Source organism: Gekko japonicus, unplaced genomic scaffold (assembly GCF_001447785.1).
Source record: "Gekko japonicus isolate JY-2015 unplaced genomic scaffold, Gekko_japonicus_V1.1 scaffold450, whole genome shotgun sequence".
NCBI lineage: Eukaryota > Metazoa > Chordata > Lepidosauria > Squamata > Gekkonidae > Gekko > Gekko japonicus.
Genome location: NW_015165843.1, coordinates 770,662 through 794,176, shown reverse-complemented (window position 1 = coordinate 794,176; position 23,515 = coordinate 770,662). Strand labels below are relative to the sequence as shown.

General features: G+C 50.1%; 1 protein-coding gene across 1 annotated transcript; it reads left to right on the top strand.

Annotated features, from left to right (window-relative positions):
• The first annotated feature begins 1,417 nt into the window (after positions 1 to 1,417).
• On the top strand, positions 1,418 to 23,515 carry GPR157 (G protein-coupled receptor 157). The gene is made up of 5 exons (XM_015411039.1): positions 1,418 to 2,035; positions 14,415 to 14,628; positions 18,465 to 18,659; positions 19,357 to 19,641; positions 22,753 to 23,515. The coding sequence occupies exons 1-4, from the start codon at positions 1,434 to 1,436 to the stop codon at positions 19,579 to 19,581; spliced, it is 1,236 nt and encodes a 411-aa protein (XP_015266525.1). The 5' UTR covers positions 1,418 to 1,433; the 3' UTR covers positions 19,582 to 19,641; positions 22,753 to 23,515.

Below are 23,515 nucleotides of genomic sequence, written 5' to 3'. Positions count from 1 at the left end.
GTTTGTACATCTTCTTGGGGCTTCCGGTTGTCCACTGCGGGGGGGGGGGAGGATGCTGGATCAGGTGACCCACTAGTCTGATCCAGTTGGCCCATTCTAGCGCCTGCCTTCTTCCTTGAGTGGATGGCTTCGGACTGAAATCTGAAGCACCCTGCTTATTTTGATCGATGCATTGATCTACCAGTTTCCTTTCATTGAGTGCAAGGTGATTCACAGGTCAGGTAATGCCTATGATAGGATATGCTCAGTGCAGAAGGGGGGGACTATGGAAGGGGAAATGTGCAACTCCAGGTGCTCTCAGATCACTTCCATCACTGTTTGCTTTTATTTCATTTATAGCCTGCCTGACTTGATGCACAAAGAAGGATTAGGAATAAAGGGGAGGCAGTAAAATCAGCATAAGATATACAACCAATATTGCACCAAAAATACCCTACAATACAGACCACAGTGCAGGAGTTACAAGATTGGGAAGCAGTGCAGGGAACTGTTAGATCCTGTCCAATTAAAAAAGTGGATTACAAAATTAGAAAACAATGCAAAAAATAACCCAGCATATAATGCATAGAGGCGGCTGCCTTAAATTAAAGATTAAATCCAGGGCTATTTTTGGGCAGGAACGCAGGAGGCTGGCTCCCAAGTTGGCTACGCCAGACAGGAACTCATTAGCATAATAAGCCACACCCAACAGCAGAAACTCATTAGGATTGGCTGTATTAGGGGTGTGTGGCCTAAAATGCAAAAGATTCCTGCTACAAAAAAAGGCCCTGGTTTTTGACAACAAACAAGGTAAGCAGAATAAGAAGCAAAAGGTGGGTGTGGCTGGATGACCACACTTCTGGCAATGTGGGGGTGTGGCCTAATATGCTAATGTCCTGTGCTGTCAAGGGTGTAGCCTAATATGCTAATGAGTGTCTGCTGTTGGGTGTGACCTGTTATGCTAATGAGTTCCTGCTGGGCTTTTTCTACAAAAAAAGCCCTGATTAAATCAAAGCATTAAGGCTCATCTTTCCAGAAGCCTAAATCCTTATTAAATGAGTTATTAGAAATAACGATGATCTCTCATCCCAGTCCCAGGAAATGGGGCGGTGCCCGCTCTTGAAAACACGCAGAAACTAATTTTGCCGTTGTGCGGTGATGGTTTGTGGGCATTGCCAAAGCAGCAGAGCTGCACGGCGGTCATGGCGAGGGTGCGCTCTGTGCATGCTCAGACACCCGAGCCGCACAGAGGCCGGGGTGGGGGAGCACACCGGGTGTGCTCAAGGGCGAGCGTCGCGGTTCCACGGAAGCCAGGGGGTGAGAGGGGAAGGAAGGCACATCGTCCGTGCTGTGCCAACCGAGCTCCGGCCTCTTAGGCAAGGGGACCGGCTGGCGAGAAGCCCGTGGCGCCGCCCAGAGGCGGGCCGGGAGGCGGCCGGGCAGGGCCGGGGCACATGATGCGCGGCGGGCCGGGCCAGCCGCAGGACTCCTCGCCGGCCGTGCCTGCCCTGCTGCGCCTGCTTGGCCGCGCGTCCCTCGGGCTCGGCTGCTCCAGCTGTGCGGCCCCTCTCCGGCGGGCGTCCCGGTCCCCGGCGGGGCTCCTCCTCCTCCTCCTCGGCGGCCCTTCTTCCCCGCCGGCTGCCTGCCTCCCTCCCTCGCCGGCCATGCCGGCCGGGCCGCCCCCGCCGCCGGCGACGCCGCTCTTGGCGTGGGAGCGGGTCCTGGTGCTGCTCTCGTGCGCCCTCTCGGCGCTGGGCGCCGGCCTCCTGGTGGCCACCCACGCCCTCTGGCCCGAGCTGCGCACCCGCGCCCGGCGGCTCCTGCTCTACCTCTCGCTGGCCGACCTCCTCTCGGCCGCCGCCTACTTCTACGGGGCGCTGCGGGACTTCGGCGGGCCCTCGTGGGACTGCGTGGCGCAGGGCGCCCTCTCCACCTTCGCCAACACCAGCTCCTTCTTCTGGACCGTCGCCCTCGCCCTCTACCTCTACCTCACCCTCGTCCGCGGCGGCGCTTCCGCCGCCGGGCCCGGCCTCCTCGGCCTCTTCCACGCGGTGAGGCTCGTGGAGCTCCGCTGGGGGGGGGGGCGGGGGGGGAGACACCTGGAGGCTTTGGGGCTGGGTCCGGGAGAGGGCGGGGTCTGGGGAGGGGAGGCCACCCTTCGAAGCAGCCGTTTCCTCCAGGGGAGCGGATCTCTGCCGGCTGGAGATCCGTTGGGAAAGCGGGAGGTCTCCAGGCCTCGCCTGGAGGCTGGCAACCCTGCTCTCTGACCTAGAAGGGGCAGGCGTCAGTGGGCACCCCCCACACACACACACACACACGGAGTAGCGCATCGCCGCTATCCCCACTGTCCAGGACTAGGGGCCCTGCCTTCTTCTTCTTTTTTGGGGATAAGGGTGACCATAGAGGGCCCTGACTTGATGCACAGAGAAGGATTGGGTTCTGCATGACCAGAACATACAAGCTAAGCAGGTTCAGCCCTGCTTAGTAGTGCCTGGGTGGGAGACTCCCCAGGAAGCCCAGGGTGGCTCTGCAGTGGCAGGCAGTGGCAAACCACCCCTGTTTGCCAGCCCTGACTTTGGATGGCCCCGGGGTAGCCTGAACATGGCAGATCTCAGAAGCTAGGTGGGCTTGGTCCTCCTGGTGAATATACCTGGGCCTCGAAAACCTCACCATGGGTTGGCATCACATCAGTCAGTTGTTATTTAAAGGTGAAGGTTCCCTTGCTCGAAAGCTAGTCGAGTCCGACTCTAGGGTTGTGGTGCTCATCTCTGTTTCAAAGCCGAAGAGCCAGCGCTGTCCGAAGACGTTTCCGTGGTCATGTGGCCGGCATGACTAAGCACCAAGGTGCACGGAACGCTGTTACCTTCCCTCTGAAGCGGTACCTATTTATCTACTTGCAATGTCTTGCTTTCGAACTGTTAGTTTGGCAGGAGCTGGAACTAGAGACGGGAGCTCACTCCGTTAGGCGGCACACTCGGGTCTCGAACTGCTGAACGACCGACCTTCCACAGCCTGCAGTTCAGCGTCTTAACCACTTGAGCCACCGCAGCTCCCTCAGTTGTTACTTGGCAGCAAGTAATTATTTCCCTGACCTGGATGGCCCAGCCAGTGCCCCATGTTGCCAGATCCCTGAAGCGAAGCGGGGTCAGCCCTGGTTAATACTTGGAGGGGAGACCACCAAGGAAGTCCAGAATTGCCACACGGAGGCGGACGACACCCTGAGCGTGTCTTGCCTTGAAAACCCTCTGGGGCCTCCATACGTCCGCTGCGCCTGGATGGCGCTCTCCACCACCACCGGACCCACGGAATACTCCCCTCCTGGCTTCCCACCCCATCCAGCACTACCATTGCCTGTTTACTGGTTAGACTCCCCGAGGCTGAGAGAGCATCAGCCTTCTCCGTTCGAATCCCTTCTTAAAACCCTCCTCTTCGACAGACCCTGAAACTTCACTGCCATCCAAACAAAGCTTCATTGTCAGGGCATTGTGATTCATTGGACTTTCCCCGTTCTAAAAACTTTTGATGGATTCAGAAGGTGCCGGTAACTGGGCAACGGGTTTCTTTTTTAAGGAACTAACTCTTTAAGAAATGCAAATAGTTGTAAGGGTTGTGTCATTTTGGAATAGCATTCCACCTCTCCTCTCACGCAGGGGAAGGAACGCTGCTTCTAAGACCCTTTCTCTTCGGAAAAATCTACGAGTGTGCCTCCCTCCCCCTTCAGAGGCCTTGTAATTATTGTCTTGACTAAATTCATACGATCAATAGACCGAGGAGACCTTCTTTCCATCAAGTGGCATTAACTGCATCTGCCCGCCTCTCTTCTCCTTCCATCGTCCTCCTCCTCTTCTGGACTCCTTGGCTGTTTGAAATTAGATTGGAAGCGCCTTGGGGCAGGGCGGGATGCGATGGTGGTTCGATAACCAATTGACAAGGTTTGGGATGCGCTCAGTCGCAGCCCAGCTTGCCTGCTGGGGGCTTTTCGTGCAAGAGAGCCGATTTTGTAGCTCAAAGGAGAGAGGAGCTTTCATGATGTTCGGGGGAGAGGATGCCGTCACCGGCTGGCCGCCCTGCAGAGAGGTCCTTTGGCGCTTTGGGCTGGCGAGTGTGGAGAACAAAATTAGGTTTTTAAAAATACAGTTAAGCCAAAAGATGGGGGAGATTTTTCTCAGTTGGGAGAGAGCGGGATGGCCCACGGGTTCAGCCTCTGGAAGGAAACTGTTCTGACTTGCATCGTCAGAATGGAAAACAGAATAGTGAGTTGCAGAAGGCCGTCTTCTTCATTGCTAACAGTTTGCAGGGGACCTGCCGAGAAACTTTGCTGGTGGAAAGTATTGTCCAGTCACAGCTGATGTCTGGCGACCCCGGAGGGTTTCCAGCACAAGAGACCTTCAGAGATGGTTTGCCATGGCCTGCCTCCGTGTCACAACCCTGGCATTCCTTGGAGGTCTCCCATCCAAATAACTAGCCAGGGCCTAGCTTCTGAGATCGGACAAGATCAGGCTATCCTGGGCTATCCAGGTCAGGGCGTTAAAAAGCTTTAGAGAAGTAGATCCTTCTAGTACGTGAACCCGTCGTTGAGTGACAGCTATATGTAGGCTGTGTGGTTGGTTAAAAAGGGGCGGGGAAAAAGAATGAGTTAATACTTTATTTGCAAAGCTGAAGCCGTTTAGTCATTAGTGTGTGGATTTCATTAGCGCAGCATGAGGCTGACGCCTAGTAAGTTAAGAAGATTTTAAAAAGAGGATTAGTGAAATTCAAGGCGGCATCTGGAGGGCGGAAGGAAACGTATTATTGCTTTCCACCAAGGGCCGTGGCGCGTTATATCTGCTGTCTGTCAATGGCGTTTTATTGCAGTGGACCAAATGGAACCTCCATGAGTAATGGTAGACTACCTCTGATAGGTGGATGGTGGAGACACATCCTACTGATTAGCATCCAGAGCCAGTTGGAAGCAGCAGAATACTGGGTTTGATGGCTCTTTGGTCAGTCCTGATGTGCTTCTTAGATTCCTGAATTTTATGCGGGTCGGTGTGCAAGATCTGTGCAGTTCTTTGACGGGACGTGCCAGTCATTTACTCACCACCACCACCCCGCTCCTTTGTTGCTCAAGAACTTGCAAGCAGGAAGGATTTTGCAAACAGAGTATTTGCTGGCGCCGATACGCAGCATTGTTTTGTACCTTGATTCCAGTGGGATTACTGTGTGTTGCCAAAAATTACAGAGGCAGGAACACAGACTTGAGCACAAGGAGGGGGCCCTGCCTTTATTATTATTCCTGCAAGGAGCTGGGGGTAGCAGTGTGGATCCCCACCCCCAATTTATAACCTCTTCCCAGGGTTCGGTCTCCAGCCAAGCTGAACACTGAAAAGGGTGCCCATGTGCTAACCGGGCTCAGTCCGCTCCCAGCCATCAGTGGTGCCAGTGTTCTGTCCACTGGAGCTTAACCAGAGCCCCTGAGAACTGTGCTTGGTCCCTTCTGCACAGTTCCCCCTTGGATCCTCTTTCTTGGTTGCACTGGAGCATGACCAAGAGACAGAATCCGGGAACTGGCCTTTGCATGTGATAAAGGTCTGCCAGCTGGCCGGCCAAGCGTGACTTAGATGGTTCAGTGGACTGAGCTTGGCAGGAAGTTTTCTTTTTAGGTGGATCCCTGATGTCTCTGGTTAAAAGGGCTTCAGGGCATCAAGGCCAGGAGAGACTTCTGTCGGAGACGTTGGAGTCTTGTGAGCTAAAGTTCTACTGGCATTAAAGTTGTGAGCGAGCGATTTGGCCGCTGCATACATTAGTTTGCTCCGGAGCTGTCCTTCCTGAGCTAAGACAAAAATGTGTGAGCCGGAGGCTAAAAAAAACTGTGAGCTAGCTCACACTCACTCAGCTTAGAGGGAACAGTGATCGTAACAGAGCAGAGGTGGATGGCCAAATGCAGACTCGGTTGTTGGCTGTTTTTCTGGGGTGTGTGTGTCCATTTAGCTGAGTGGTAAGAATTCATGCTCCGCGTGCAGAAGATCCCGCGTTCTGTCCCTGATATCTCCACGTGTTCGATGCCGTCAAGTCTCCAAGCCCCACAAGGAAAGGCTGAGGGACTTGGGAATGTTCAGTCTGGAGAAGAGGAGGCGGAGGGGGGACAGGATGGCTCCCTTGACGTATCTGAAGGGCTGTCCCTTCGAGGAGGGCAGGGAGCTGTTCTCGTGGGCAGCAGAGGAGAGGACGCGCAGTCATGGGTTTACATTCAGGGCGGGAAGGTAGGGAAAACTCTTTGACAGTCATGAGTTGTGCGACGGTGGAATCGGCTGCCCTGGGGAGGTGGTGAGCTCCCCCTCCCTGGCACTCTTTAAGCAGCGGCTGGACAAACCCTTGTCAGGACGCTCTAGGCCAGTGATGGCGAACCTTTTAGAGACCGAGTGCCCAAACTGCGACCCAAAACCCACTTATTTATATTGCAAAGTGCCAACACGGCCATTTAACCTGAAGACTGAGGTTTTACTTTAGAAGAAACAACTCCTACATTAACTTAAGATGATCCAAACAAAGTAAGGAAAGCAATCCCAAATGCTTTCATTTACTTAAAATTATTTGGCAGAGAATTCGACACTTTAATGGTGGTCTGGGCCTGGCTGGGGCGATGGCACGCGTGCCCACAGAGAGGGCTCTGAGTACCACCTCTGGCACCCGTGCCATAGGTTCGCCACCACTGCTCTAGGCTGATCCTGCACTGAGCAGGGGGTGGGACTAGATGGCCTCTAGGGTCTCCTTCCAACTCTGTTATCCTGTGATTCTATGACTTATGACAACCCTATGAATTAACGTCCTCTAAAACGTCCTGTCGTTAACTGAGGTCTTGCAAACTGAGCCTCACTGAGGTCTTGCAAACGGAGGGCCTTTGTGGCTTCCTCAACGGAGTCCATCCATCTCCTGCTGAGCCTTCCTGTTTTCCCGCTGCCGTCAGCTTTCCCCAACATTATTGCCTTTTCCAGTGACTCTTCTCCTAAGGTGACGTGCAAGTCTGTTGCTCCAGAAACGAAGCCAGGAGTCATGTGGCACCTCAAAGACTAAGGGTGACGGGCACTTTTTGTGAACTAGAGTCTGTTTTCGCCAGTTGCGTGGAGTTAATGATCTCATCGCCAGATATAGTTACACCAAGTTACGGGCTGGTGTGTGTCAACAGCAGGGCTGCAAGGGCCTGAAACTCAAGAAGTACAGAGTGTGACATTGTAATGCATTCAGATGTATTCAAGATAGACACAGGGACCATTCATTCGGGCCGTAACTAGCAATCATGCGGTCTTTCCGTCCGATGAGAAATGCCTGGTCATTGTTCAAGGCTCGGGAAATGCGATCCGGTTTCTCCAGAAATTCATCACTTTTGCACTGGAGCCTCCTTTTCAACCTCCTTTGTTAGAAAAATGGTGACTTTTAGGTGAGCAGTGAAGTCCCTAGAAGGTGGGAATGTTATACCAGTGTCCCAAAGCATTTTTTTATTTCTCTCCCCCACACCACCTCTTTGCCACATCCAGCCCGATGAAGAGTTCTGGGATACCTGAATGCTTGCACTCGGTAGTTTGTGGAATTTTGGTTCGTCCTTTTAAAAAGTGTCAAACTGATGTTGTGTTTTGAATTCTTCTGCTGGTCTGCGGTCTTTTCCCAAGCCCTGTGAGACAGCATTGTTGTTGTCCAGGGATAGGCTGTCTATAGATCACTGATCTGTTGCAGAAAAACGGGATCTGAAGCAGCAGGACTGGACGTAATGGAGAGCCACTATTTGACCAATGAGTACCGCGGAGCAGGATGGGTCAGAGTCCAACTCAAGGCAAGCAGCTTAAGTCGATCAGCCTTCCTTTGATCCTGCAGCCCAGGACAAAAACCTGCATACTTCAGGTTCCCCCAGAGAGCACTATGATTGGGTTCCCAAAATCATTTGGCCCTTTTGGGGCCCCAAGAAGCCAGGCTGGCTTTGACGAGGGCCAGGGCCTTCTCAGTGGTGGCTCCATACTGGTGGAACAAACTCCCGGAAGACATCAGGGCCCTGTGGAACCTTTTACAGTTCTGCAGGGCCTGTAAGACGGAGCTCTTCCACCAGGCCTTTGATTAGTGAGCCATACTTAATCAGCTGCGGCCCTGGCCCCAACACGAATACCACCATCGACAGCCTATATATGCCGAGGTGTCCCAGACTGAGTTGTTTGCCGACTGTACCTTACGTTACTGACACCTCGCTGTCGCCACATGAGATGTACTAGCACTTGGTGTTGTGTTTTTATATTTATATTTACATTTATCTAATTTTTTGTATCTGCTTAATGGAAATTTATGCGAGCCGCCCCGAGCGTGCTTCGGCAGGGAAGGCGGGATGTAAAGTAAGTAAATAAATAAATCCAACCAACGTTCCCTCTAAGCTGAGTTAGTGTGAGCCAGCTCACAGTTTTTTAGCCTCCGGCTCACACATCTTTGTCTCAGCTCAGGGAGGATGGCTCCAGAGCAAACTGATTTATGCAGTAGCCCAATCGCTCACTCACAAAGTAGAACTTTTGCTCCCAACGCTCCACGGCTTAGAGGGAGCATTGCAAAGTCCGACTTGTCCCAGCAAGGCCTTTAGTCTGCCCATCTCTCCACACCCTGCGTGAGTCCCTGCCTCCGTATCTTGCGTTCTCGGTGAACTTGGCACCCATGGAAACCTGCCTGGGGAGTGGCTCACGATTGGGGAAGGGAATGCATAACTTTCAGGCTCGCAGGGAACATGAGCATATGAAGAAGGAGGAGGAGAGTTTAGAGAGTCTGGATAAGGAGCCATGAGCAAAAGAATGACAGCCCATATGCCAGGGGTCCCCATCGCCCATCCTTTTTGTGCCTGCAGGCGGTTTTGGCTGCTGCAGAAGGCAGAGCCCAGCCACAAAATGGTTGCTTCAGTTTAACTTCCGTAACATACTGTAGATCCTTTTGTCGTGGTGACAGCCAATGCTCCCTCTAAGCTACGGAGCCCTGTGAGCAAAAATTCTACTTTGTGAGCTACCGGCATTAAAGTTGTGAGTGAGCGAGCGACCTGGCTGCTGCATAAATCAGTTTGCTTTGGAGCCATCCTTCCTGAGTGAAGACAAAGATGTGTGAGCCGGAGGCTCAAAAACTGTGAGCTAGCTCACACCGACTCAGCTTAGAAGGAACACTGGTGGCAGCTGCTCCCAAAATGATATTTTTAAAAATCTGCACAGCCAATCAAATATCCAGTGACCAATCAGAAGCCTTGCTGGGGGGAAAGCCCCATCTGGCCCCGCCTAACAAAAGCAAAGGATGAGATGGGTAGACAGTGTCATAGATGCAACGAACATGAAATTGAGCAAACTTCAGAGGACGGCGGAAGACCGGAAGGCCTGGCGGGAGCTGGTCCATGGGGTCGCAAAGAGTCGGACTCCACTGTGCGACTGAACAACAACAACAACAAAAAACACTTGGCAGGTACCAGGGAAACTGTTGTCCGGGACTACATTGGGGGCCCCTTGCCACATGCACCTTCTTGTCTGGCCTTTTTTTCAGTGGCAGAAGAGCAACAGCCATTTTCTCCCCCCTACCACCACCACCAGGAAGCAAGGACTGTGCCTGTTGAATTAGGGGCAGTTGGAGCATCTCCAAGCGGTGCTGGTCAGTGCGGATTTGAAGTACCGTTCTGTACAGAACGCTGTGGGCTAATCTCGTTATTAAGCGGATTAGGGCTCTTTGTGTGGGGGAGGGATTTGGGGTGCAAGGGATTCTCCGGTGCGGAAGGTGTGTTTCCAAAAAAAAAAAAAAGTGCCACGAACATCAACTAGCAGCTGGCGTGTGTGAGCAGCATTTTGCAGTGTTGGGTTTTGTTACAGGAGTGTTGGGAGGGCTCTTGGTTCACCACACTGAGTGGGAATGTAAATATCGGGCCGTTTGTTCTTCGGTTAGCTGTGCAAACACACCACAGGCGCATCAACAGGGGTGAAGCTGGTCAAGTGCTTGATCCTGGAACCAGTGGCTTTGAACACTGTGTTGAACCTGTGGCTTTGAACACTGGGTTGAGAGCCAGTTTGGTGTAGTGGTTAAGTGCACGGACTCTAATCTGGGAGAACTGGGTTTGATTCCCCACTCCTCCACTTGCACCTGGCTGGATGACCTTGGGCAAGCCGTAGTTCTGATAAGAGCTGTTCTTGAAAAAGAGCAGTTTCTGTCAAGAGCTCTCTCAGCCCCACCTACTTCCCAGGGTGTCTGTTGTGGGGAGGGGAGGGGAAGGGAAAGGAGTTTGTAAGCCGCTCTGAGACTCCCTTGGGTAGTGAAGGGCGGGGGATAAATCAAATCTCTTCTTCTCTTTTTCTTCTGGCTGAACTCTTCGAATGCATGTAGAGGGAACTCTGTGCATGCACAGAGAGCCCGTTCCTTTCTACAGTCTGTAATCCCCAAATCCTTATCTGCAAAGGAGGCTGCCTACTGTTTCTCTGCATGATTCCCTGCTCTGGTCTTGTCTGCTGTGTCTTTGCATGATTCCCTGCTCTGGCCTTGCCGCTTTTCAAATTGGCTTCTGCTAGAGAAGTAATTCTATCGTATCTCTGCATTGGGTGTGGTTGAGCAATCGAGCTACTTGGCTCAATCTCTGTTTACTTCGCGTAGTGCACTGAGATTCTGGGCACAGGCAGGGGTCAAAGGTTATGGTAGGCACAAGAGCCCTGCTCCACCCCAACTGCTGGATGCCTTAGCTGGACCTCTTTGGGGAGGGGAACGTCTGATAATTGCCCACATGTGTTTTCACCTTTGCGTTTGTAGTTCTGAAATCTAGAACCTTGATTTATAAAAAAAACAAAACGAAAGCTAGGCTTCTCAGCATGAGGAAGTCTGGATCCAGCAACAGCTGTTGAAGCTGCATGGTGCAGTCACAGAATATATAGAGCGCCGATTCACCGTCAGTTGTTGGAGGAAGACGTCTGGCTCAAAAATAGGAAACAAGCAGGGCTGCAGCTGCCTCGCTCCAACGTCAGGGTTTCTTCTGTATTCTTCAGCTGCTCCTTCAAACCCCAACAGCATTTGCGTGCCTAAAGGAGAGAGCTCTGCCGTTGACAGAGGCTGCCTCCTGGAACAGAGATGCGGCCGTGAAACTCCTGAGGCCGGCAGACAGACGCGGAGTGAAAGACGATACGACGGGTCCCCTGCGGTGTGGCAGTCGCCCTTTTTTCTTGTGACCGGGTGCTATTCATAGCTCCGTGGCAAAGCTGAACAAAACTAGCTGAAGTTCAGAATATTTGACTGTTCCAAGTGAGAGGTTGCCCAGAGAACAGTCTGGTAGGGGGCTGTTCCACCGTCAGGTGTGTTAATCTAGAAGAGGGAGTTTCAGCCTTTTTCAGCCTGCAGGAACCTTTGGAACTCTGACACATGGCGGTGGGCACAAAATGACTGTCGCAGGAGGGGAGCCGACCACAAAATGTCAGGGAGTGAGGCTACATATAACTAATAGTACCCCTTCCAACACTTTAGGCCAGGGGTGACGAACTCATTTGTTATGAGGGCCAGATCTGACATAAATGAGACCTTGTTGGGCCGGGCCATGTGTGTCATAAAATGTAATGCCAGGTAGCGGGGATATAAACTTTATAAAGGACACAAACACAAAGGGTGTTTTTTTAACTTAAAATAAAAACATGCTTAAAAGATTAGCACTCTTGCAATGTTTTGTTTATTTAACAGTGTCGTTGAAGTGTATATTTTAGGATTTAAAGTTGTATGAGTGCTGTGTCATTATATAAATGTATATCAATCTTTTTAATTAAAAGTTGATAGTTAAAATTGTGGTTTCATTTACTTACAGTACGTTATCTTAATAATGGAAGGATTGATAATAATGTTCATACCTGCTATTGAAAGCATTCCTCTTATTTTGAAGATGTATAATCTTTAACTGTTAATTTGCATTGCTCAGATCTATATCAATCTGTAAGTTATTTGTTGTGAATATAAAAAATAAAAAATTATATTAAAAAAAACCAGTGTCTGATAACTGACACCCCTTGCTCTGAATTACTGCATCAAAATGTCTGTGCTGTTGCAGTCTTGAGGGTGCTGTTCAGGTGTGTATCTGTAAGCTGCAAACCTACGATGACGCAGCAGCAGCAGAACTGGAAGAAGCAGCAGAAGACAACTAGTTCCACTGCGGGCCTGATAGAAGCCCTCCGGGGGCCTGATCTGTTTGACACCCCTGCTTTAGGCCAAAGCTGTGTTTAACAAGAGGCCTTTTAATCTGCACAGCCAGTTAGAACCGGGCTGGGCAAACGCCCCCCCCCCCCCCCGCATGCGTGCCACACAGTTTCTAAAAACACTTGGTGAGTACCAGGAAAGGTGTCTGTGGGCATCCTTGGTCTTGCAGCTGATCAGCCCACCTTTGGGTTGATTTACCTGCCTCTCCTACAGCCGTCAGTCATTTCCTGCCCTTTTAGGTGTCGGTGCTTTCAACTGTGGGACGCTGGGAATTTTAGGTGACTGAGGTGATTGCTAACAACACTGTTCTTGACAGTCTCTGCAGCATTATTATAGCTCTCTGGGGGAAGCCGACAGACAGTTCGAACCAGTGTGAAACTGGTCTCGGCCTGTACCGTTAGCGGAAACCCCTGCCGAGCCTGTTTTTCGTGCTTTGGGGCCAAATCCTTTCACCTCAGGCTCTGGAATCTCCAGCCCGCGGAGTGATAAGAAGCTGGTATCGGTGTTTGTGTGGTGTTTGTGTCTCGTTGGGGCTGTCATGTCACCCTTACGCAACTGTCCGCCCAGGGTTGTCCTCTGATAACCTCTCCTCTAACTCTGAAAATACTCCAGTGGAGGCGGGAAGTTGTGAATCCTTTCCCAAGTCCTCTATAGGGTGACTTGTGGGAGCTGTAGAAGCCACTCCTTGAAGATCCAGGTGTGTTTTACTGGCATGTTTCCACCCAGGATTAATGTTTTAATGATTTTATCTGGTTGTGTTTTATGGATACTGTCCATCGCCCAGAGCCTGGCAATAGCAGGGATTGGGCGATTAATAAATCCAGTATATAAGTGAATAGGGTGACTCTCTCGTTTCCCCATATCTTCTGCACACAGTTTCAGGGGCTGGTGGTAAACTGTGAACAGGGGTCATTTCGTAGAAAAAGAGGTGCAGGAGCTCATTAGCATAACTCATTAGCATAACTCATTTGCATGTGCTACACCCCCTGACATCACCGGAAGTGTGTCAGAAGGCAACACCCACCGCTCAGGCTCCACTGGACTCTAGCTATTGGGGGGGGGAGCGTGCAGATCTGTCCTCGCAGAGGAGGGAGAGCTTGTACCTGAATAAAACTTGGTCTTAAAGGTGCCACTGGACTGTTTTGGACTGGGGGAAGCTCTGCAATTTACCTGGCTGCTTCCTGCTCTGACTGAGGGCTGCTGGGAGCAGGGGGTGGGGCTTGTCGCATGTGCCCGCCCCCTGGGCTCTTTACTGCCGGAGCTCTGCTCCTGTGCGCTCCCGCAGGAAATGACCCCTGCCTGTGAGCCAGACTTGTAAATAACATCTGGTCCCTTGGGTGAGTAAAAAATTACCTGTGGGCGACCAGGCAAGGAAACGTCGTAAATTTGAAATGGACACATAAAGCTGCCTTGGACTGAATGAAGGCCTTCGAGGTCAGTCTTGTCTACTCAGATGGGTAGTGGCCCTCTAGCAGTCTTCCCTCTAAGAGGAGTTAGTGCGAGCTAGCTCACAGTTTTTCAGCCTCCGGCTCACACATTTTTGTCTCGGCTCAGGGAGGAGGGCTCCAGAGCAAACTCATTGATGCAGCAGCCCAATCCCTCGCTCTCAACTTTAATGCCAGTAGCTCACCAAGTAGAATTTTCACTCACAAGGCCCCGCAGCTTAGAGGGAGCATCGCTTTCCAGGGTTTATGGCAGACAGAGACCTTTCCCCAAGAATCTCCCAACTGGAGATGTTGGAGTTTTGTACATAAACCCACACGCTTTACCACTGAGACAATGGCCCTCCGTTAGTGAGGAGAGAGTGTCAAAATTGTCTTGATATTCTTACTAGATATTTATTTATTCAATTTCTATACCGCTCAATCCCGGAGGCTCTGAGCGGTTTACATAGGCATACATTATACTTCCTATCTAGGGCCACAATGTATATAGGGGAGGTGAGTGCCTACCAGGCACCCTGCCGGCTTGTTCTTTCTTCTTCCTGCGGCTTTCGTGGTGGGTTCTATCTCGGCGCGGCTCCGCAGTGGCTCCTTCTGGGTTGGTTCCATAGTCCGCGACTGTGCGATGACTGCTGCACTGGCCTCTGTCTAATTGGCTCCGGCCGTGCTGCGTCGCCGCGTCTCTAGATGCAGAGATGGTCTTGTGAAGGGGGAGCTTCTGGTATCTGTGTGTTTGTGGGGGGGGGGGGGGGAACCCCTTTTCCTTTACCGGCCCTTTCTCATCTGCTTCTCCGTCCTCAGCTGGGGAGTTCCCCTTGGCATCACGGTGGCGGCTGTTGTCCTGAAGAAGATCGGATACGATGCCTCCGACGTCTCTGTCGGCTGGTGTTGGATTGACCTCAGGGCGGAGGATCGGGTCCTTTGGATGCTACTAGGAGGGAAGCTATGGGAGATCCTGGCCTACGTGATTTTGCCCGTCTTCTACATCCTTATAAGGAAGCACATCAATCGAGCGGTTGGTATTCGAGTGCCTCTTCCTTTGCCAGACAGGGATGGGATTCTTGGTGGCCGAGCGGTGAATCTGACACGGGTCAGGGATGCTCTAGGCCAATGTTCCCTCTAAGCCGTAGTTGTGAACAAAAATTCTACTTTGTGAGCTGCTGGCATTAGAGTTGTGAGTGAGCGATTTTGGCTACTGCATAAATTAGTCTGCTCTGAAGCCATCCTTCATGAGCTAAGACAAAAAATGTGTGAGCCAGAGGCTGAAAAACTGTGAGCTAGCTCACACTAACTCAGCTTAGAGGGAACACTGCTCTAGGCTGGTCCTGCATTGAGCAGGCGGTTGAACTAGATGGCCTGTAGGACCCCTTCCAGCTCTGTGACTCTATGATTCTATGAACGTGTGTTTCCTTCAGGCACTCAAGCAGAGAGGCTCTTTTGTAAATCCGAAAGAGGGGAGTTTTTGATTCTTCTCCTTTTGGCTAGGCCAGGGTTTTCCAACATGGTGCCCACAGAACCCACGGTGCCCACCAGTACCCAACAAGAAAGTGGGCGGGCCACTGTCAGGCAAGGCTTGTTCTTGGCCGCTCTCATTCAAAGGGGTTTTCCACTGGAGGGTCGGGAGGTCTGGTAAGCAGCTGGGCTTTCTTTAGTCAGCATGTGGTTCCATTCCCCTTTCAGGCTTTCCTTTTTCCCAGGAGGTGTGACGAGGGAAATAGTCCATTTGGCTCCACCTCCTGCTGTGGCCATTTTAGGTTTGGGTCCACCTCTGGGCAGCCCTTTTGGGGTGGCACTGACCACCCCCTCTCAACATCCCAAAGGTACTTGTAGGCTCAGAAAGGTTTGGGGGAGCCCTGACTTGGATAGCCCAGGCGAGCCTCATCTCATCAGATCTTGGAAACTCAGTGGGGCTGACTCTGGCAAGTACCTGGACGGGAGACCTCCAAGGAATACCAGCAGTCAGGAGGCGGGGGCAGGCTTTATCCAGCCACTTCTCTGAATAGCCTCCAGGCCCTTAGTAGCCGTCAGTCACCAGAGGTCACCCTGACTTCCAGGGGCACACACACTTGCACGCACATATAAAAAAATACCAAAAAATGCCAAAGAAAAAGAAAAGGGGGGGGGGACACACCGGTTCTAGGCTGTTGCAAATGATTGTCTCTCATCAAGCAGTCAAGTAAAAATATATCATCTGCTAGTAAGTTTTGTGGATTTATTTGCAAAGGTCTTTTTTAAGACAACGGTATCCATCCCACTCCTGCTTACTCCTCATAACCAGTGTTCCCTCTAAGCTGGGTTAGTGTGAGCTAGCTCACAGTTTTTTAGCCTCCAGCTCACAGATTTTTGTCTTAGCTCAGGAAGGACGGCTCCAGAGCAAACTAATTTATGCAGTAGCCAAATCGCTGGCTCACAGCTTGAATGCCAGTTGCTCACAAAGTAGAATTTTTGCACACAAGACGCCACAGCTTAGAGGGAGCATTCCTCATAACCCTCGTTCCCTTCAGTTCTCGTGTTTGACAGATCCTTCTTACAAGAAGAGATTACTGGCTTTTTAACATCACCACAGCAAGCGCATCATGTGTCTGATAGAGTGGTCCTGGCACTCTAGCCCCTGAACACTTATCCCGTCACCAATTTGTTAGCCTTCGAAAAAGAAGAAGAAGAAGAGGAGGAGGAGATTGGATTTATACCCCGCCCTTCACTACCCAAAAGTGTCTCAGAGCGGCTTACAAACTCCTTTCACTTTCCCCTCCCCATAACAGACACCCTGTGAGGCAGGTGGGGCTGAGAGAGCTCTGACAGTAACTGCTCTTTTTCAAGAACAGCCCTTATCAGAACTACGGCTTGCTGTAGTGTCCCAGCAGCACTGGCTAGTGCCTTATGCACAACTGCGGCTTCGCCGTTTCCAGGCCACACGGCTATGGAGACTGCATCTAGTTCTTTGCCACAATCCTGTGAGGCAGGTCACTTTAATTCCCTCTTTCCTGACAGTGAACTTCAGTCAAAAAGGACTGGTTTTTGAGATGCAAGTCTCACATCCTCCCCCACTGTTGGAGTCCCTGTCTGTCCCTCCAGTGAACAAATCTCCAATTTTGCAGTCAGAATAAAACGAAAGCGATGTTCATTTGTGGTCATTTTGCAGAGAGTGTTTGTTCCTGTAAAGATTTTTGTCTTTTTTTTTTTTTGCTTGCAAAGCGTATGTGGACATTTCACAGACAATTCTATATTTGTCTCCGCCTTACTCCTAGAGAGGCAGGCGTTCGAGGCCTGCCCGCTGCTGTCATTGCCAGTCTATAAATGAGGCAGGCTTTCTGTGCGGGAGCAGCTGTTGGTGTGGAGCAGGCCAGAAACCAGATCTCTTTCTCTCCCCCCCCCCCCCCACAACATTTCATGCCAGACATGTCTTCCTCCTTGCTTTTTGGAGTCGGTTTAAAGTTGTGTCCACTGCAAATGTCTCTGAGCCACTTTTGAAACTCTGCTCAGGATTAGTTCTTGCTCTTGGAGTCTGAGAAAGATGCTCCCATCCTTCATTATTTCCAGTGGAGGGAAAATACAGCAAAAAAGCAGAGACTAATGTCAAACCAGAGAGTCTCTGCCGTAGAAACTGAAGGGGAGGGCATCTTTGCAGAACCAGTGCCACTGTGGCAATGCCAGCTCAACAAATCTAAGCAACGGGTGATTCTAAGCCTAGCACAATCAGTACATGTACAGAGTGCCCAGCATATACAAAGTGCCAAGCAGTACCAGTGCAATGTACTAGTGCCCAGGAAAACCTGGTGCCCTCCCTTAAATGCTTTCTTTTTTTCCTCCATTGAAAACAGCAGGGGATGGGGGCACCTTCTTTGGGCACTCTGTATATGTGCTGGCTGTGTTGGGCTTGCAACCCCCCCTTCCTTGGATTTGTTGAGGTGGCATTGCCACAGTGGCACTGGTTCTGCTGAGCACTCTGTACATGCACTGGTGCTGCAGGGCACTCTATACATTCACTGGCTGTGCTAGACTTGGAAAAATCCCCCCTTCGGTTTCTACTGAAGAGACTCACTGGTTTGACATCAGTCCTTTTTTCTTTCTTTCTGTTTCCCCCCCCCCCCATCATTGGAAACAATAGCGGATGGGGGCACCTTTTTGGGGGGGCATAGAATTGGACCCCCTGGTCCAACCTTTTTTAAAGTTGGGGGGTGTTTTGAGGAGAGGAAGCAGAAGCTACGCTGAAATTTTGGTGCCTCTACCTCAAAAAACACTCCCCATAACCTCTGGATACCCCCAGATAGATTCCCCATTGACTATAATGGTCCCCTAGGCTATAATGGAGCTGGGGGAAAAAATCAGGATTAAAAAAAAAACACCCGAATCCGAATACCATGCCAGTATAGGAATTGGGTTTTTTCTGAAATCTCGATTTTTTTGTGTGTTTGCACACCCCTAGTCTTGGGCATTACTTAGGACCAGGTCCAGGATCGCCTCCCCCTGGTAGGTTCAGTGACCATCTGCTCCATGGCACAGTCGTTGAAGAGTTTCTAGAAACCCTATCTCTTTCTCCTGACTTGAACACATATTGACCCTATCAATGCATGGGTAGTTAAAATCACCTATTACAACACAATTATTTCGTCTAGTGGGTTTCCTTAATTCTTTTGCTGTTATTAAATCATCCTCTAACCTTTGATTTGGTGGGCGATAACAGACGGTCAGAGTCAAGCTTCCTTTTGGGCACACTATTTTCACCGATAGCATTTCTGTAAGTGAATCTATTTCTCTTTACGTTTTTCGTCTTACTGGACTGTATACACTCTCTGACATACAGAGCGACTCCACTTCTAACCCTTCCCTCCTTATCCTTCCATTTTGAAGCATGCAGCACTCTCTGAATACCGCCCCATCTTGTCGAGCACCCCAGCTTTCCAGCCGAGAACCTCGATAGCGGACAAGAAATTAATCCTGATCCCCGTGATCTTCATCTTTCTCCGCATCTGGAGCACCATCCGATTTGTGCTGACTCTCTGTGGCTCCCCTGCGGTTCAAAACCCACTGCTGGTGGTCCTTCACGTGAGTCCCAAAATCATAATGCCAGGGTTGTTCGTGGCGAGGAAAGAGGGTGCAGGGACGGATCTGGGTCTTGAATACCTTGTTCCATGAGCCTCTGAAAGGGCTTCTGACGAGGACGCTGAGTTGATCTGGCCTTCAGCCTGTCCCCCAGCCAGAACAAGACTTGGGTGTACATAATGGCGTTTATTCACGTATTCATCCTGTTGTTACCTATGGCTCTCTTCCCACCCTGGTCTGAAAATAGACGTAAAGTCCGCTGGAGCAGGGGTCCCCGACCTTTTTGAGCCAACCTGTGGAAGTCTAACATAGCATGGTGGGCACAACCACAAAATGGCTGCCACAGGAGGCGGAGACAGCCACAAAATGGCTGCTGCAGTTTACCTTCAGTCACACGCTGCGTTTAAAAAAATCTGCGCAGCCAATCAGAAGCCTTGCTGGGCAAAAGCCCGACCTGGACCCACCTACTTTCTAAAGACTTTCTAAAGGTGGGTGCCCTGGGCGCCACATTGGGGACTCCCGATTTAGCGTCTGTCAGTTAACATCCTTGGCAGTACTATGTCAATAATGATTGCACAGACCGAACTGCACTGCGACAGGCTCTGCTGGCCTAGTTCCCTCCCACTTGGACCCGCTTCAGCCTCTCCTTGTTCCTCTGGGCAAAGGTAAGCCTCCCAAGAACCGTCTGCCTCTCTTTCAGGGCGTTGGGAACACGTTCCAAGGAGGTGCCAACTGCATTATGTTTGTGCTTTGCACGAGGGTGGTCCGGAACAAGCTCTTCTCCTGCCTGTGCTGCCGGCGAGATGACAGCTTGGAGCCTTCTCTTCCGGGGTCAGAGAGCCGCCGCCAGATTCATGCGGCATTCCCCAAAGACTGGGACTCGCAAGATAGCGAGTGGGACAGAGTGGAATTCTCAAGTACCTGAGGCTCAGAAGCATCCCCATCTTAAAGAAGGACATGGCGTTACCCCGTCGGGACTCCAGCTGTGAGTGCTTCAGTTTGTTTGTAAAAGCAAGGTGACTTATTTGTTCAGTGTTAATGTCCACGTGTCAGGTTGCAGGAGCCAGTTTGGCGTAATGGTTAAGTGCGTGGACTCGTAATCTGGGAGAACCGGGTTTGATTCTCCACTCCTCCACATGCAGCTGCTGGATGACCTTGGGCAAGCCCTAGTTCTGTCAGAGCTGTTCTCTCAAGGGCAGTTCTGGAAAGAGCTCTCTCAGCCCCACCTACCTCCCAGGGTGTGTGTTGTGGGGAAGGAAGGGAAAGGGATTGTAAACAGCTCTGAGACTCTGAGTGAAGGGCGGGATAGAAATCCAATCTCCTCCTCTTCCTCCTCCTCTTCTTCTGGAGGGAGTTTGGAAGCTGCTAAGAAACAATTTTGAGAGGTGGCTGTGGTTTGTTGCAGACAAACCGACATATTTCATTATTCATTGTTTGTTCTATTTCTTTTATAAATTTTACCCTGCCTTTCACCCCAGTGGGGACCCAAAGCAGCTTACATCATTCTCCTCTTTTCCATTTCATCCTCCCAACAAACCTATAAGGTAGGTTAGGCTCAGAGAGTGTGACTGGCCCAAGGTCACCCAGCGAGCTTCCATGGCACAAGGGGGGATTCGAACCCGGGTCTTCCCTATCCGAGCCCGATGCTCTTAACCACTACGCCACCCTGGCTCTCAGCTTCAGTCAAAGGCCTAGTTATTATGTAATCAGTGTGTGACAGCTAGGCTTGTACGATGAAGAAGAAGAAGGGTCGGTTTTTATATCCCACTTCTTCACTACCCGAAGGAGTCTCAGAGCACCTTACAATCACCTTCCCTTCCTCTCCCCACACCAGGCACCCTGTGAGATAGGTGGGGCTTAGAGAGCTCTGCAAGAACTGCTCTTGAGAGAACTTGTAAATGACCCAAGGTCACCCAGCAGGCTGCATGTGGAGGAGGAGTGGGGAATCAAACCCAGTTCTCCAGATTAGAGTCCTCTGCTCAGCTCTTAACCACTACACCAAACTGGCTCTCTTTTCCTTCCATTTTAGGTTCTCATCAGGTCATGGTAGCTCTTCCTACCTATTTTTGTTCGATGGTTTCTTAATGCCATTTCAATATAATAGAAGAAGAAGAGATTGGATTTATACCCCGCCCTTCACTACCCGAAGGAGTCTCAGAGCGGCTTACAAACTCCTCTCCCTTCCCCTCCCCACAACAGACACCCTGTGAGGTGGGTGGGGCTGAGAGAGCTCTGATAGAAACTGCTCTTTTTCAAGGACAGCTGTGCCAGAGCTTGTGACTGACCCAAGGTGCAAGTGGAGGAGTGGGGAATCAAACCCGGTTCTCCCAGATTAGAGTCCGCGCACTTAACCACTACACCAAATAGGCCATTTTATGCAGTTGACCCCCCCACACACACACACACACAGGCATCCGTTTTAACAGTAATATTTCTGTTGAATGTTGTTGATTGGAGTAGGGTTGGGCAACTGCATGAAGGTCTGATGTGTTGCCGCGAATCAGATAAAGCGACCTGACGAAGCATTGAGGGAAACAGATTGTTTACCTGGGAAATCTGTAGTCACATGGCAGTTGTTTTTAAGCAGCCGGCAGCACTGCATGACGTAAAATAAAGAAAAAAAAGAAGCATATTGGTGGACTGTAATTGGACTAGAATCATTTTTTCACAGTGAACATTGGGGGGTTGCAACCTTTGGTGAATCAGATAATGGCAGAACTCAAACTTGACAGCATTTTAATTCTTCCTGGTTCCAGTGATTCATTTCGAGTTCTCCCTTTCAGGGAAAGCGTAGGGGCATTACAGAAGAAAAGGAGAAGTGAAATGAAAATCAGTTCTTTGTAGCTTGCCCCAGAAGAGCAGAAATTTTGTGCTTCCTGGAAAACTGTTTTTTTTCTTTCTTCTGTACATAAAAGTTCTGTTTGCTTTCAGTTCCTTTTTCTTTGCTGTTCTAAGCCGCCTGAGGGAGAGGTTCTGTTTCCTTCTGTTGCTAAGGCTTGATGGAGCTCCATAAAAGGCAACAAATACACCGACTTGTCAGTAGTTAACTCGCCTGTGGCGAATAAGATTGGTCTGTGGGGGGGATTCGAACCCGGGTCTTAGATGATTTTTTTTTCAATTGGAAATGCTGATAATTTTTTCTTTCACATTGTTGATAGGTCACCAATGACTTGAATTAGTATTAATGTAAAGTTAGTGGGCTCCTCTTACTTGGTAAAATATCTGCACCACGATTGCAGCTATAAATTGAAATTTTGTAGGATTTGGGTTCACATCCAAACCCCTCACAGCTTGTATGGTTTAGAGCAGGGGTGTCGAACTCATTTGTTATGAGGGCCGGATCTGACATAAATGAGACCTTGTTGGGCCGGGCCATGTGTGTCATAAAATGTAATGCCAGGTAGCGGAGATATAAACTTTATAAAGGACACATGCTTAAAACATTAGCACTCCTGCAAAATTTTGTTTATTTAACAGTGTCTGATAACTGACACCTCTTGCTCTGAATTATTGCATCAAAATGTCTGTGCTGTTGCAATCTTGAGTATGCTGTTCAGTTGTGTTATCTGTAAGCTGCAAACCTACGATGACACAGCAGCAGCAGCAGAACTGGAAGAAGCAGCAGAAGACAGCCAGTTCCACTGCGGGCCTGATAGAAGCCTTCTGGGGGCCTAATCCGGCCCACGGGCCGCATGTTTGACACCCCTGGTTTAGAGGGTAGAGAATTGGTCTTGGATCTGGGTTCACATCCCAGTTGCTGACCGTGACCACAGTCTCTTTAGCCTGACCACTTCTGTTACCCGGCCTTCTTGTCCCCCTCCTCCCCCTTTTTTTAGGGAAAAGTGTCAAAACGTCACACTTCTAGAGGTACTAGTCATCAGGCTTCTTGTACACCACACATGCACCCAATTTCAACTTTCTGGGTAATCTTTAAATGCCTGAAGGATTTTGAGACTCTGTATAGAGCTGTAGATTTTGCTTGGAACACCTCTGCCTGAAGACGAGTTCCTCTGTAACTCAAGATCGTTCATTCCTAGCATTTGGATGTAAGAAAAGCAATCTTTTCACTGCCTCTGTTGTTTGTCTTCTGTTTTAGGCAGGTACCAGAAATGTCATGGCGTGCCCACAGTGGGATCTAGCTACCTCCGAAGAACCAGCAACGCCTTGAGACCCTTCACAGACAGTAGCAATGATATTGTGAGGAGACCTCTCTGGGAATCCAGTTGGACAGCACGCTTCTTATTTCTCAGGCTTCTTGGAAGAGGGCTATCATACCGGTTCCAGCTTCCAATTTTAATTAAAAGGGTTTGGGTTGTTTGCTAGGTTTTGTGGGTTTTTTTAAAAAGAAACTTGGGGTGCAGGAGTTATATTTTTGGGAAGGGCATCTTAGGAGCATACGGGAATGCAGAAGTGTGAATTTTTTTGAAGATTTATAAGGGATTCAGTGGCTCCGAAATGGCATCGTTTTGAGATTTTTAAAAAACATGCATTAACTATTTTGTCTAATGTCATTGCTTTATTCAGAAGATTCTCTAACGAAGCTTTTTTGAAGTGGCGGACAGTGCTGTGGCTACAGGGCTGAATGCAGTACGAATTAATGAAGTGGTATAGCCCTCACGTTGTGGGCCTGTACCGCTTCAGGTATTCACGTGGGAGAGGTGGTATATTGGAAAGGCAGTCCGGGTGTCTGTTCTGAGGTTTACCGTTATATCGTATGTGTGTGAACAAAGTACCTTTCCGCAGAAATGAGGAAAGAATGCTGTGAAAACATTAGAACTCTCCAACCCGTTTCTAATATTATAAACTATTTGTATGCATGTGTGTTTTTTTAAAAATATATATTTTCAAAATCCGGACAA